This window comes from Argopecten irradians, chromosome 6 (assembly GCF_041381155.1).
Source record: "Argopecten irradians isolate NY chromosome 6, Ai_NY, whole genome shotgun sequence".
NCBI lineage: Eukaryota > Metazoa > Mollusca > Bivalvia > Pectinida > Pectinidae > Argopecten > Argopecten irradians.
Window position 1 is genome coordinate 29,893,883 of NC_091139.1, and position 15,772 is coordinate 29,909,654.

Sequence of the window (15,772 nt, forward strand, 5' to 3'; positions counted from 1 at the left end):
GACGCTTGATGTGGAAGACGCATTAATGACAAACGTTTCTAGAATCCCGATTTCTAGCCGATGTCTTGCTATTATTGATCAGATAAACGCTTTAATCGCTCACACTTTTACCTCTCAAAATCAAGAGATATAATAACCAAACCAAATGAAAAATGAGGAAAGCAATGTATTGTAGTTTGTTAGAAGTCACGAAAAAATAATATTTTACATTTGTATTTCTGTTTGGTGAGTATATAGCATAACTAAATCATTAATCACGGTTAAGACCTGCTGTTCATGAATATTTGACCATGCTATGATCATTGTAGCCTAATAACACTCCTAACTTAGAATTCGAAGGGAAGAAATTAAAGGATTTGAAAGAATAAGAACAGCTGTAGAATAAATAACTTTTGTACTGTATTTGTAAACCATAATTTAAACCTTATTGCCAGACTTATTAATGGTAAGTCCGCTAATATATTGTAAATCTACAAGTTCGGATTTTTTCTAATTTCTAACATAGGGGGAAATTATATAATTAGGAATGAGTATATCTAAGTTACACTCTTTTAGTTCTTTGCCAGTTTTCCATACCTCAAATTATGTCTGTGTGACAGTGTTCTTTTCTTTTAATTAATTCAACAGCTGCTGTCTAATTGACTAATGATGTCAAGGGAGGTAACTGGTTGTTTTTGTTCTTTTTTGTTATAAAACTTAAACCAAGGGTGGAGATGAGAAGGATAAGTCACTCTGGGTTTTGGACGAATATGTAGTGAGCGCTTTTGTGTTTGCGCACTGACCATGGCGTTATGGCGATGACAGATTTTCCTTTGATATCTGTCGGCACAACCATTGATGTAGCTTGCGGGTGGGTGCGAGGAATGTCGTATATTTTTAATGAAATCTTACAATATTTCTTCTAAATCTTCCGTCCGGAATGCAATTAGTAGACACTGTGAAATTTATTAAGCTTTATATTGATGTTTCACTTGAATCAATAAGACAAGTATCTGTTGAGAAAGTGAATTTATTCTCGATTCATAGGTGTCTCGTGTGGTGTAAAGAAGTGTAAAGAGACAGTGACAAATCCTTCTCGCTTATAAATCCTTGACTTCACATATTTTACTTATCACAGGTCAAGTGTATATCAATCATACTTCAAATTTGAGATACTTTTGGGTGACATTTGAATCTTTGATATCAGCAAACAATGGTTTAATATATAAACAAAACAAACATCTAAGACTTACTATATAAATACCTAATGATTGAGTTTTGAGTTTATGCATACCAGTATATATATGCGAACATGTGGTAGAAATAATTAACAATTTTCAAACTGCAATATCAGACTGAAATAATTTTTGGGTTGATAATTCAGAAAATTTAGAACTCAAGGAAATAATTCAGAAAATTTAGAACTCAAGGAAAATAGTCTGAACATTAAATTTCTTCATTTTAAATTTGTATTTCTAATACTTATGATTTAATTTATTGAATTTTGATTAACACAATTTTGTTCTTAATTAAAAAGGATTTTAGGAAATCTGTTGTGTTTCCTCATGTTAGATAGACAGCTGCTTTAATTTATACTTTTGTAGGTCTTCATGGAATTTTAAAAGTGCTTATAGTGTAATAGCAATGTTCTTATAATTGCTATTTCTAGTTAAATGACAAGTTTAGTGCATGTATGACATTTTACCTTGTACTTTCTAGATAATTAGTATATACATCTTTAGCAAAAAGTATATATGTATGATATTGTGTATATCAATATTATATGATTAGCTGATATTTGTACAGCTGCATATTTTGAAATGTGTTGTTATTTTTTATGATAATAAGATTATAAAAGTAAAATGTTCTAATTTGTTTTGATACTGATGTCAAAGCTTCTTATCAAATTTAAGGTTCAGGAACGCAGTGCTAAGATGGCGGGCAGTGATGTGCGAGACATCTTGGATATTGAAGCTGCTCCAGAGCAGGCTTTTATTACCAAGGATGCCCTCATGAGCAAACCTCAGGTAAAATTCCCTTACACAAAAATACCCTCATCAGCAAATGTCAGGTTAAAAAACAACGTAGATGACAAAAGTAGACTTTAGGTAAAATACCCATACAAAAAATGAAGATGCCCTTATGATCAGGTAAAATACCTACACAAAAAGGCCATTATGAGAAAACCTTAGGTAAAATACACATACACAAAGAATTCATCAAGAACAAATATAATACCGGTATGTGACATTCCCTCATGACCATACCACTAAAGCAGTGAATGAACCTCATTAAATGATTTATAACCTTAGTTATCATCAGACATTATTACCTAAATGATAATTGCTCAGACAGTCTAAGGATTAATGATTCTATTGCCAAAGAATGATGACATTAGAAATTACCGGGAAAATATATTTTACATGATGATACTACAAACTTACATAAGGTTGAGATGTGTTTTGTTTACCCAGTTGATGATAAATTAAAAAAAATATAGTATTTACTGAAGCTGATTATTTGTAATTTTGAACATTATGTTTTGTACAGAAAAAGGTGACAAGGAAGTCTATGGATGTTTCCTTCAAACGTCCAGAGGGCATGCATCGGGAGGTGTGGGGCCTGTTGTGGACCGACAACAAGTAAGTGGCATTGGGAGGTGTGGGGCCTGTTGTGGACTGACAACAAGTAAGTGGCATCGGGAGGTGTAGGGCCTGTTGTGGACCGACAACAAGTAAGTGGCATCAGGAGGTGTGGGGCCTGTTCTGGACCGTCAACAAGTAAGTGGCATCGGGAGGTGTGGGGCCTGTTGTGGACTGACAACAATAAGTGGCATCGGGAGGTGTAGGGCCTGTTGTGGACCGACAACAAGTAAGTGGCATCAGGAGGTGTGGGGCCTGTTCTGGACCGTCAACAAGTAAGTGGCATCGGGAGGTGTGGGGCCTGTTGTGGACTGACAACAATAAGTTGCATCGGGAGGTGTAGGGCCTGTTGTGGACTGACAACAAGTAAGTGGCATCGGGAGGTGTGGGGCCTGTTGTGGACCGTCAACAAGTAAGTGGCATCGGGAGGTGTGGGGCCTGTTGTGGACTGACAACAATAAGTGGCATCGGGAGGTGTAGGGCCTGTTGTGGACCGACAACAAGTAAGTGGCATCAGGAGGTGTGGGGCCTGTTCTGGACCGTCAACAAGTAAGTGGCATCGGGAGGTGTGGGGCCTGTTGTGGACTGACAACAATAAGTGGCATCGGGAGGTGTAGGGCCTGTTGTGGACCGACAACAAGTAAGTGGCATCGGGAGGTGTGGGGCCTGTTGTGGACCGTCAACAAGTAAGTGGCATCGGGAGGTGTGGGGCCTGTTGTGGACTGACAACAAGTAAGTGGCATCGGGAGGTGTGGGGCCTGTTGTGGACCGACAACAAGTAAGTGGCATTGGGAGGTGTGGGGCCTGTTGTGGACCGTCAACAAGTAAGTGGCATCGGGAGGTGTGGGGCCTGTTGTGGACTGACAACAAGTAAGTGGCATCGGGAGGTGTAGGGCCTGTTGTGGACCGACAACAAGTAAGTGGCATCAGGAGGTGTGGGGCCTGTTCTGGACCGTCAACAAGTAAGTGGCATCGGGAGGTGTGGGGCCTGTTGTGGACTGACAACAATAAGTGGCATCGGGAGGTGTGGGGCCTGTTCTGGACCGACAACAAGTAAGTGGCATCGGGAGGTGTGGGGCCTGTTCTGGACCGACAACAAGTAAGTGGCATCGGGAGGTGTGGGGCCTGTTATGGACCGACAACAAGTAAGTGGCATCGGGAGGTGTGGGGCCTGTTGTGGACCGACAACAAGTAAGTGGCAACTATCCCATCTGTATCTGAGAGGAGAAAGATGACACTTATCATAGGTTGTCTTCCAATCCTCGGCTGTCTAAACCTGGTATTAAGATGTTGAATTAAAAAAATAGAATATAATTGCTGGGTCTCAATGTTCAATTCGGTGTTGGAGGGCTAGTGAAAGAATCAACGCTACGACAGTTAGCGATTTTGTCACAGATGCTCTATCACTGGTAATTTGGAATGTTATTTGTGGAATAAGTATCTTTTTATTTTCCTCGTACCTCTATTGGAAATTCTAATCACAAGTTTCTCAGTTTGCATTCAGATGCTAATTGATATAATGCTGAAAGATTTCTTAAGATAGATGAAATGCAATGAAAAGTGAACACATTTTAATTATTTAATAACTGGTTAATCAAAACTATCTATGTGTTTATTTGATGTTTATGTTATAGATTCTATGGTATTAGTTATATAATTGTTAACATTGTTTGTTGTGTCCTCAGAGATTCTCCACCAATTATACCGACTGACACAAACCAGGGCTACAAACAAATGAAGGCCAAGATTGGCAGTAGTAAGGTGCGGCCCTGGAAATGGATGCCCTTCTCTAACCCTGCTAGGAAGGTATGAACATCTTTAAAATGTAACTGTATACTAGATTGATAATTTGATTTAATAGTAGAATTTATTTGCATTTAATAACAAATAACAAATAACTGATTTAAAAGAGCATAAAGGAATTTAGATTCATGAAAGAATTTCACACAAGTTAATCTCTTGATGTCAAAAACATATTATACATTATTGCTAGTGGATGTTTTAGTGATAATATTTTAGTGATTCTGTGTGTCTTTGACTTGTCTGCAAACATTTTATCCATTTAGTAATAAGAGATGCCTAGTTTAGATTCTGTTACAGCCATATATCACAAATAGAGATCATTCTTGGAAGATAAATGGCAATATTGTATTCAGAGACATAACTTCCACAGTACACAATCAGATTTCATTTGGATTAATTATCTGATTAATTACCTAGGTAATCATTAACTGTAATTATTGTAATGACTTATCTGTTTATTTGTATAGGATGGTGCTATATTCTACCACTGGAGAAGAGAAGCTGATGAAGGAAAAGATTATCCATTTGCTCGTTTTAACAAGGCAAGCTTCATTAAAAATCTAGCAAAACTCATGATAATACAATGTACATAGATTTTATCAATATATACATGATAAACGTAGCAGAGCGGGAAGTTGCTCTTCAAAGAAAACATTTCTCAACATATTTGCCATATTATGTAACTACCATATTTACCGCATATGTGCAAAAAATTGAAAGTGTTTTCACCTTTGAATGTTAAAGGCCCACTACCTTTACGAAACAGTTTTTGATTTTTAAAATGGGAATGTAAAACGAGATTAATAATTTTGTAGAGTCGCAAAAGTTATTAACTTACTGTAATTAATACTACACTTATTATCACCTCCTAAACAATTTAATTAAAATAAATAAAATGTAAATTTTCATAACGCGGGTCGTCTTATGTTTCCCCCCGTCGTCCTAAATACTGCGCGGAAGTTGGCTATCACTGCAGCAGACGGTAAAAAACAGCGAAATGACTCTCCATTGTTATCATATATTACGCAGGAAATCTTGCATATGTTTGGTGTTGTAACCTCATCTTAGGCCATCGGTATATATTTTCTGAGGTTATTTTGCTCCGGAAAGGTAGTGGGCCTTTAATGAAAAATATGTTGCTATGGTGTTTCATGGTTTTCTGTTAGGTAAAGGGATGGCTGTGGACTCAGTCACTTCTAAAATAAGATGATGGGGCTCCCATGAACTCAATGTGAAATATATTTGAATTAAATGAACTATATATATAAGCATTTGGATATTTCAAATAAAATTATATTCATTGCAATATAAAGTATACCATATAGCATACAATTCTAAAATATATTGTATAGTTTATATAAATTGCCTCCCAAGATTTAATATCGGACTAGTACTCCCAACTGGAACCCTTATATTAATTAATGAAGGGAAAGTCTGTGTCTGTTTTGCCACTTCTCGAATAGATTAATTGTACAGATCTTTGTCTTTTAGGCTGTGGATGTCCCTGTCTACTCTGATCTGGAGTATCAACAGCACCTTCACGACGACAACTGGACACGCCAGGAAACTGACCACCTGTTTGACCTTTGTAAAAGATTTGACCTACGATTTCTGATTATACATGATCGATGGGATAGAGAGAAGTTCCACAATAGAAGTGTGGAGGATTTAAAGGAGAGATATTACGGCATCTGTAACAACCTCACAAAGGTAGGTATCTAAAGAAAGGGTCTCATGAACAGTATGAACAAAACATGTCTCATTTGCTTTATCAGCCATGTGACCTATTAGAACTGCCTCAGTAGAAATACAAATGATTATCAACAGATTATTAATTCATTATATGTACAATCTTCATTTCATTCGCAGATAATTATGTTTACAAGCAAACAACATTTCTTTTATTCCGAAAAAAAAGTAAAAGGTTTATCTTTCATTTGCAGTTTGTTATGTAAGTGTTAAATTACATTTATGTACTATGAAAATAAGATGAATGGACACAAGAACAAGTTCATTATGAACAAAAATTTATTATATTAAGAATTTGTTACACACATGGTCATATTATTTATATCATATAATGCTGAGTCGGTTATTTATTTTTATTTCGTTATATGTAGATAAGAATATGTTTTACCAAGTTTAAACCATATTCAAGTTTTACTATACATTGTATTGATAAAAATTTAGTACCTTCATTGTTGACAATTATTTTGTATTTATCTGTCATGAAAAAATTCATGAAGATACCATTTATTAGTAAGTTAATAAAAAGATTCTGTAATGATAATGATTGTTTTACACAGGTGAAAGCTGCATAAGGCAAATCTATAAGATTCTGTAATAATAATAAATTAATCATTTTACACAGGTGAGAGCTCCACAGGGCACTGAACCCAAAATTAGAGTATTTGATGCCGAACATGAAAGAAAGAGGAAACTACAGCTGACAAAGTTATTTGAAAGAACACCAGAACAGGTATCTAGTATTATACATGTACGGGACGGAATGGAACATGGGTAATACTATACCCCACCCCTTTTCCTTTTGATGTGTGTGGTGGTGGGAGTACATGGGTAATACTATACCCCGCCCCCTTTTCCTTTTGATGTGTGTGGTGGTGGTGGGGGGGGGGTACATGGGTAATACTATACCTCGCCCCCTTTTCCTTTTGATGTGTGTGGTGGTGGTGGTGGTGGGTGGGGGGGGGGGGGGGGGGGTACATGGGTAATACTATACCTCGCCCCCTTTTCCTTTTGATGTGTGTGGTGGTGGTGGTGGTGGTGGTGGGGGGGGGGGTACATGGGTAATACTATACCTCGCCCCCTTTTCCTTTTGATGTGTGTGTGTGGGGGGCATGGGTAATACTATACCCCGCCCCCTTTTCCTTTTGTATGTGGAGGGGGGAGGGAACATGGGTAATACTATACCCCGCCCCTTTTCCTTTTCATGTGTGTGGTGGTGGTGGTGGTGTCGGGTAATTTAATGTTATTTTAGGATTTAATGTGAAGTAAATGAAGGGAGTGACAGGTATTCAACGTCCTGAGGGTGCTTGGTCGGCAAAGGTTCGGTGGAGGAATCCGAGGTGGATAAAAAAAGGTTAAAAACAGTTAGGATGTTATGGTTGGTAAGATATTGAATTCAATTTCTTGTATCTTGATATTCTGCATTTGCATGTGATGTTATGTGTTTGTGAGCATAACATCAACTTTCTGAGAAAATGATGGGAATTGCGTTCACAAAATAATGATATAAGATTTGATACCTACCTGCAAGGGAGCTTACTCTGGAATATGCAAAGACAGAATAAATGAAATAATACAGATAACTTAAAGTAAAGAGCTATGAATATAGTCCTCTTTTCTCCCCCTCCCCATGTGCCTACATCTACTAGGTATCTGTTGTTGTTTTGTTATTGAGGAGGCCATTGCCATTGATTTTAGTTGATTTGTGCGTTGTTTTTTCGTAAACATTCCACTTTAATTTGATGAATATGGTGTTTTTTTTATTTACAGGTTGAAGAGGAGGAACATTTGATTGCAGAGCTTAAAAAGATTGAACTAAGAAAGAAGGAACGAGAGAAGAAGACACAGGACCTACAGAAGCTGATCACTGCCGCAGACAGTAACATTGATAGTCGTAGAGCAGAGAAAAAACACAACAAAAAGAAAGTACACCAACAGCAGAAACTCAAGGAAGGACTGGTGAGATCCCATATTGGTCAACTCAATTTTCTGAATGATCGACAAATTTTATTCTGTTGTCCATAATTATTTTATCAATATGCTATCATATGCAACCAGTGACATTATAGTAGCCAAAAATATTGTTTTCCAAAAGCACAAATCAGTTTGAGAAGTGACTATATTGTATCTGACGACACCTATTTACCTACGGGTACCGATGTAAGTTTATTAGAATCTGAGAAATATACAGGTCTGGGCTGTCATGACTGTGTCCTTGGACAGGACACTTGACCCAATCTGTACAAGCTAACGCGCTACATTGAATATGTCTGTATCCCATTGCGTTCATACCACCTTTAACGCAATCAAAACACTGTTCAATCTCTATATATATTTAAAAACTGTATGCAAAGAATAAACAGGTGATGCTAATTGATTTTGGAGAGTTTTCATAAGGTAAATATTTAATCCTTGTTTTTGTAACCAAAGTTCACTTAAAGAGGTACAGTATTGGTTGAAATCTGCCACAAAAAGATCATTGGTGATGCAAGTTTCTGAAAGAAAAAAATAATTATGTATTGTACCATACTATGTGTTGAAACTTTGTAATTTACCTCATTTGATTTCAGCCATCTGTGGAACCATCTGGTATCAAGTTCGCCGATTTTAAGGCGTCGGGTGTATCACTTAGAAGTCAGAGGGTAAGTGTTAGCTGGACAAAATTTCAAATCTTTTACGTATAATTTCTATTCCTCTTCTATAATGTGTTGGGGCATTTCTTCTATAATGTGTTGGGGCATTTCTTCTATAATGTGTTGGGGCATTTCTTCTATAATGTGTTGGGGCATTTCTTCTATAATGTGTTGGGGCATTTCTTCTATAATGTGTTGGGGCATTTCTTCTATAATGTGTCGGGGCATTTCTTCTATAATGTGTTGGGGCATTTCTTCTATAATATCTTGGGGCATTTCTTCTATAATATCTTGGGGCATTTCTTCTATAATATCTTGGGGCATTTCTTCTATAATGTTTTGGTGCATTTCTTCTATAATGTTGTGTTGGGGCATTTCTTCTATAATGTGTTGGGGCATTTCTTCTATAATGTGTTGGGGCATTTCTTCTATAATATCTTGGGGCATTTCTTCTATAATGTGTTGGTGCATTTCTTCTATAATGTCTTGGGGCATTTCTTCTATAATATCTTGGGGCATTTCTTCTATAATATCTTGGGGCATTTCTTCTATAATATCTTGGGGCATTTCTTCTATAATATCTTGGGGCATTTCTTCTATAATATCTTGGGGCGTTTCTTCTATAATATCTTGGGGCATTTCTTCTATAATATCTTGGTGCATTTCTTCTATAATATCTTGGGGCATTTCTTCTATAATATCTTGGGGCATTTCTTCTATAATGTCTTGGGGCATTTCTTCTATAATATCTTGGGGCATTTCTTCTATAATATCTTGGGGCATTTCTTCTATAATGTCTTGGGGCATTTCTTCTATAATGTCTTGGGGCATTTCTTCTATATAATATCTTGGTGCATTTCTTCTATAATATCTTGGGGCATTTCTTCTATAATATCTTGGGGGCATTTCTTCTATAATATCTTGGGGCATTTCTTCTATAATATCTTGGGGCATTTCTTCTATAATATCTTGGGGCATTTCTTCTATAATATCTTGGGGCATTTCTTCTATAATATCTTGGGGCATTTCTTCTATAATATCTTGGGGCATTTCTTCTATAATGTCTTGGGGCATTTCTTCTATAATATCTTGGGGCATTTCTTCTATAATATCTTGGGGCATTTCTTCTATAATGTCTTGGGGCATTTCTTCTATAATGTCTTGGGGCATTTCTTCTATAATATCTTGGGGCATTTCTTCTATAATATCTTGGGGCATTTCTTCTATAATATCTTGGGGCATTTCTTCTATAATATCTTGGGGCATTTCTTCTATAATGTCTTGGGGCATTTCTTCTATAATGTGTCGGGGCATTTCTTCTATAATGTCTTGGGGCATTTCTTCTATAATGTCTTGGGGCATTATTTCCAAGTTTGTTGATACCGTAAATCAACATGTTTTTATTGCAAATCAATTTCACCTTTTTTGCTGGGATTGAAAATTCTGAAAATTGGTCGCCACAAAAATATTAACAACAGAGGTAGAATACATCCATATGGGTCTAAATTTCAAAATCAAGTATTTCTAAAAGAGTGCTTATAGACGTGAAAATGCTAAATGAAGTCGCCTCAATTGGTTTTTAATATATTTGATGTGTAAGTATAGGTTTTAGCGTTTAATTTTTTACCTCAGAGACATAACATTTAAAATAATCAAGCATAAATTTATTGAACATGTATCTTAGATTAACGCTCTATATTTCCAGATGAAGCTGCCTGCATCCATAGGTCAGAAAAAGACCAAGGCTATAGAACAAGTTCTAGAGGAACTAGGAATAGGTCAGTATTTTCTGCACATGAAAGTTGACTGTATGAGTACATTTTTGTATTTATCATATAAACTATTACCTGTTATCCACTTAACTTGTCCATGTATATTATTGCATATCTTACTAGTATCGTGTAATTGTGGTTGGACTTAAATCTGTTGATATTGAATTTTTTTTTAAGCATACAACTGTTTGTGATCAAATTATCTTTGAGTTTTCTGAAACTCATAATCTTAAAATTTAATTACTTGATATGGCTTAACTGGGAAAATTAAAACCTATCAAGATTCTTTGTAAAATTGCATAAGAAATCAACTCATTTTAGTCAACTTGTTCCATCCATAATGGGGATAATGGTGAATACAAACTTGTTTCACAGCAGTAACAAAGTGTGTTTATATGAATCATAAGTTTTGCATGAAAAGTTCATGTCATTCTCATATGCAGTTATCAAGAGATTTACATGACAACGGTGCCACACATACATAATCACACATTTCACAATAAGTTACTCATGTGTGACACTGTGAATTGGATAATATACTTATGTAACTAAAGAGTGTGCTGATTCTCTTGTAAGGCTATACCAATACATTGTTTATGTATGTTAATCACATTTAAATTACAATCGTTGCTGTCTGTCCTCTGTAGAATATAACCCTATGCCGACGGAAGAAATTGTGACACAGTTTAATGAACTGCGACAGGATATTGTGCTTTTGTATGAACTGAAGTTGGCGTTAGCTACGTGTGATTACGAGGTCGAATCTCTGAGACACAGATTTGAAACCTTAGCTCCCGGAAAGGTAAGCTTGTAGAAGTTTAACCGTCTCTCAGAAAATTGATTACCGAGGTAATGTAATAATATATCAATAAAGTTTTATACTTATCTTTATATAATTTATTAATATATTAATAAACTTTTAAAATAAGTTGAGTTTGAACATAGTTAAATTATAGAACATCTACAATATCTCTTGCATGCTATAAACGTTTGTTTATTTGACATCAATAGCAAACAATTTTAAAAGACGTACACAAATCACTATCGATTACTGGCATGTAAAGCTAGTGTCCCCTGACATTTTCACGTCCATGCTGGGAATACAGCTGTGACAGGCAAGGTGAACGACATCTATACCACCTGACCAGCCTTGAAATAATCTTATGCGTCTTGTAACAAATTAATCAAAAATAGTTGACATTAAAATCTGGCCTTGTTGAATAAGTAAAAGAGTTGACATTAAAATCTGACGTTATTGAATATGTTATACTAATTATATATATATATATAATGAACGTTTTGATTTGAAGGCTGTAGAACCAGAATTATTGAAACCAGATACAAGTACTGCTAACCTGGAAATATCCTCCAATCTGTTTAATCCTGCTCTCCTCACACCCGACTCACCCTCAAGACAGAAGAAGTTAGCTGAGGCTATTGATGTTGTGGGAACTCCAGGAACGCCAAATGTAAGTATTATTAAGTAAATAATACAAAAACTGTCAATTCACTGGCGAGGACTTGATCATTCCTCATGGACTGGACTTAACATGAACCCAATGATATATTTGTAATCACAAAAATATCAATTTCTACGGAATGAAAATTAAATGTAGTATTTTTATATTGTGTTCATAATATATCTTTACCAAATGTAGTTTAAAAAATAATGTGTAGTTTTGTTATTTCATTTCTTTTTTAAATCGATTTGTTGCTTCTCTCTTTTTTGTTTGAAATAAAAAAAAAAGGATTTCTGAAAGTAAATTTGTTTTCTTTTTCAGAGAAAAAGAAAGGCTGCACTTGAGCAGAGTAACATCCTCAAGAAGATTAAACACTAAAGGATGAAAGCACACACAACAGTACAACTTCAAGGCTCATATTCTGTCTTACTGGAGTTATCTCCCCTGGTAGTCAACATGTGGATCCTTGCTCAACTGACAAGTACAACTGCACAAAGTTTTACTCCAGAAGCAAATAGAAAGAACATTTCCCCAATAACATCAGCTTACTTTCATGCTTAGCAGCACTGGAGAAATGTCTTGAAGTTGTTAGTTAAAGTGAGTAGTGCAATTTTAATGATGAGCACAATTCCATTGGGGGAGCTGTGTTCACTTTCAGTTCTGAAGCAACGAAAAACTATTTCGGTCGGAAGAGACTTTCAAATGTATGGACGTGTGTTGCGAGTTCAGTTGAATGGATTTAAAGGCTGATTTGAATATGTTAAATCTTTGTATTCATTCTGTGTGCGTGATATATGTTGTTAATGAGTGTGAACAGATTACGAGACTGAATTGAATGTTGGAAGTGATACTTTGTTATATATGTGTCAGGTATTTGAATGTTACCTGAGAGTTAATGGATGTGACGGAGGATGTGAAGGACTGTACAATGTGGATGTATTAATGGTTTGTTATGTTTGAGAACAAGTGATGTTTATATTGATAACAAACTACAACTGAAAGCATGTAAAGTTGTGATTTTAATTCAAATTTCTGAAACAATCATGTGACAATTTTTTTTTTCTTTTTGCTAAGAAAAGTCCCAGATTTCTCATAATGATAAGTCTCAGAGAAAGCTTATTTTGGCATAATTATTTTTACTATTAAATGCTAAAATTTTAGCATATGTTATTAGACAGATTCTAACACATTTAGTGCTTACAAAATCCTTTGCCATTGGAATGATGCTAATTAAGTAACTGATAGTAATGAGATTAATCTTGATAATCAGAATCACCAGCATAAGTCATTATCTGTGTTATATAGAACCTCCATCCCTAACACCTGGCACGGTTTGTAAGCTGTGTCATAAGCTGTGTTATATAGAACCTCCATCCCTAACACCTGGCACGGTTTGTAAGCTGTGTTATATAGAACCTCCATCCCTAACACCTGGCACGGTTTGTAAGCTGTGTTATATAGAACCTCCATCCCTAACACCTGGCACGGTTTGTAAGCTGTGTTATATAGAACCTCCATCCCTAACACCTGGCACGGTTTGTAAGCTGTGTTATATATATCCCTAACACCTGCACCCCTCCATCCCTAACACCTGGCACGGTTTGTAAGCTGTGTTATATAGAACCTCCATCCCTAACACCTGGCACGGTTTGTAAGCTGTGTTATATAGAACCTCCATCCCTAACACCTGGCACGGTTTGTAAGCTGTGTTATATAGAACCTCCATCCCTAACACCTGGCACGGTTTGTAAGCTGTGTTATATAGAACCTCCATCCCTAACACCTGGCACGGTTTGTAAGCTGTGTTATATAGAACCTCCATCCCTAACACCTGGCACGGTTTGTAAGCTGTGTTATATAGAACCTCCATCCCTAACACCTGGCACGGTTTGTAAGCTGTGTTATATAGAACCTCCATCCCTAACACCTGGCACGGTTTGTAAGCTGTGTTATATAGAACCTCCATCCCTAACACCTGGCACGGTTTGTAAGCTTGTAAGCACGGTTGTGCTGTGTTATATAGAACCTCCATCCCTAGAACCACTAACACTGGCACGGTTTGTAAGCTGTGTTATATAGAACCTCCATCCCTAACACCTGGCACGGTTTGTAAGCTGTGTTATATAGAACCTCCATCCCTAACACCTGGCACGGTTTGTAAGCTGTGTTATATAGAACCTCCATCCCTAACACCTGGCACGGTTTGTAAGCTGTGTTATATAGAACCTCCATCCCTAACACCTGGCACGGTTTGTAAGCTGTGTTATATAGAACCTCCATCCCTAACACCTGGCACGGTTTGTAAGCTGTGTTATATAGAACCTCCATCCCTAACACCTGGCACGGTTTGTAAGCTGTGTTATATAGAACCTCCATCCCTAACACCTGGCAGGTTTGTAAGCTGTGTTATATAGAACCTCCATCCCTAAACACCTGGCACGGTTTGTAAGCTGTGTTACATAGAACCTCCATCCCTAACACCTGGCACGGTTTGTAAGCTGTGTTATATAGAACCTCCATCCCTAACACCTGGCAACGGTTTGTAAGCTGTGTTATATAGAACCTCCATCCCTAACACGGCCTGGCACGGTTTGTAAGCTGTGTTATATAGAACCTCCATCCCTAACACCTGGCACGGTTTGTAAGCTGTGTTATATAGAACCTCCATCCCTAACACCTGGCACGGTTTGTAAGCTGTGTTATATAGAACCTCCATCCCTAACACCTGGCACGGTTTGTAAGCTGTGTTATATAGAACCTCCATCCCTAACACCTGGCACGGTTTGTAAGCTGTGTTACATAGAACCTCCATCCCTAACACCTGGCACGGTTTGTAAGCTGTGTGTTACATAGAACCTCCATCCCTAACACCTGGCACGGTTTGTAAGCTGTGTTATATAGAACCTCCATCCCTAACACACTGGCACGGTTTGTAAGCTGTGTTATATAGAACCTCCATAACTCCTCCTAACACCTGGCACGGTTTGTAAGCTGTGTTATATAGAACCTCCATCCCTAACACCTGGCACGGTTTGTAAGCTGTGTTATATAGAACCTCCATCCCTAACACCTGGCACGGTTTGTAAGCTGTGTTATATAGAACCTCCATCCCTAACACCTGGCACGGTTTGTAAGCTGTGTTATATAGAACCTCCATCCCTAACACCTGGCACGGTTTTGTAAGCGGTGAACCTCCATCCCTAACACCTGGCACGGTTTGTAAGCTGTGTTAATAGAACCTCCATCCCTAACACCTGGCACGGTTTGTAGCTGTGTTATATAGAACCTCCATCCCTAACACCTGGCACGGTTTGTAAGCTGTGTTACATAGAAACCTCCATCCCTAACACCTGGCACGGTTTGTAAGCTGTGTTATATAGAACCTCCATCCCTAACACCTGGCACGGTTTGTAAGCTGTGTTATATAGAACCTCCATCCCTAACACCTGGCACGGTTTGTAAGCTGTGTTATATAGAACCTCCATCCCTAACACCTGGCACGGTTTGTAAGCTGTGTTATATAGAACCTCCATCCCTAACACCTGGCACGGTTTGTAAGCTGTGTTATATAGAACCTCCATCCCTAACACCTGGCACGGTTTGTAAGCTGTGTTATATAGAACCTCCATCCCTAACACCTGGCACGGTTTGTAAGCTGTGTTACATAGAACCTCCATCCCTAACACCTGGCACGGTTTGTAAGCTGTGTTATATAGAACCTCCATCCCTAACACCTG

The 15,772-nt window shown here is 37.3% G+C and overlaps 1 protein-coding gene and 1 long non-coding RNA gene across 3 annotated transcripts; one reads left to right on the forward strand and one right to left on the reverse strand.

Moving 5' to 3' along the window:
- Positions 1-87: 87 nt before the first annotated feature.
- LOC138325581 (DNA methyltransferase 1-associated protein 1-like) lies at positions 88-13,379 on the forward strand. 2 transcript variants are annotated; one of them, XM_069271350.1, is made up of 14 exons: positions 153-225; positions 628-660; positions 1,893-2,006; positions 2,530-2,621; positions 4,307-4,427; positions 4,892-4,966; positions 5,916-6,134; positions 6,796-6,903; positions 7,941-8,129; positions 8,741-8,812; positions 10,509-10,581; positions 11,223-11,377; positions 11,886-12,044; positions 12,357-13,379. In XM_069271350.1, exons 2-14 carry the CDS (start codon positions 646-648, stop codon positions 12,411-12,413), a joined length of 1,449 nt encoding a protein of 482 aa, XP_069127451.1. In that variant the 5' UTR covers positions 153-225; positions 628-645; the 3' UTR covers positions 12,414-13,379. The 2 variants fall into 2 exon arrangements, with proteins under 2 accessions (XP_069127452.1, XP_069127451.1); XM_069271351.1 differs by lacking the exon at positions 628-660 and having other exon boundaries at positions 88-225.
- Positions 13,032-14,564, reverse strand: LOC138325582 (uncharacterized). The gene is made up of 2 exons (XR_011208801.1): positions 14,469-14,564; positions 13,032-13,358 (listed from the first exon to the last, which is right to left on the reverse strand). It is a non-coding gene; the product is annotated as an uncharacterized lncRNA (long non-coding RNA).
- Positions 14,565-15,772: the final 1,208 nt, after the last annotated feature.

Coding starts and splice junctions, on each gene's coding strand:
- LOC138325581 (XM_069271350.1), top strand. Junction 2,007..2,529: donor CCCTCATGAGCAAACCTCAG/GTAAAATTCCCT, acceptor TGTTTTGTACAG/AAAAAGGTGACAAGGAAGTC. Junction 6,904..7,940: donor TTGAAAGAACACCAGAACAG/GTATCTAGTATT, acceptor TTTTATTTACAG/GTTGAAGAGGAGGAACATTT.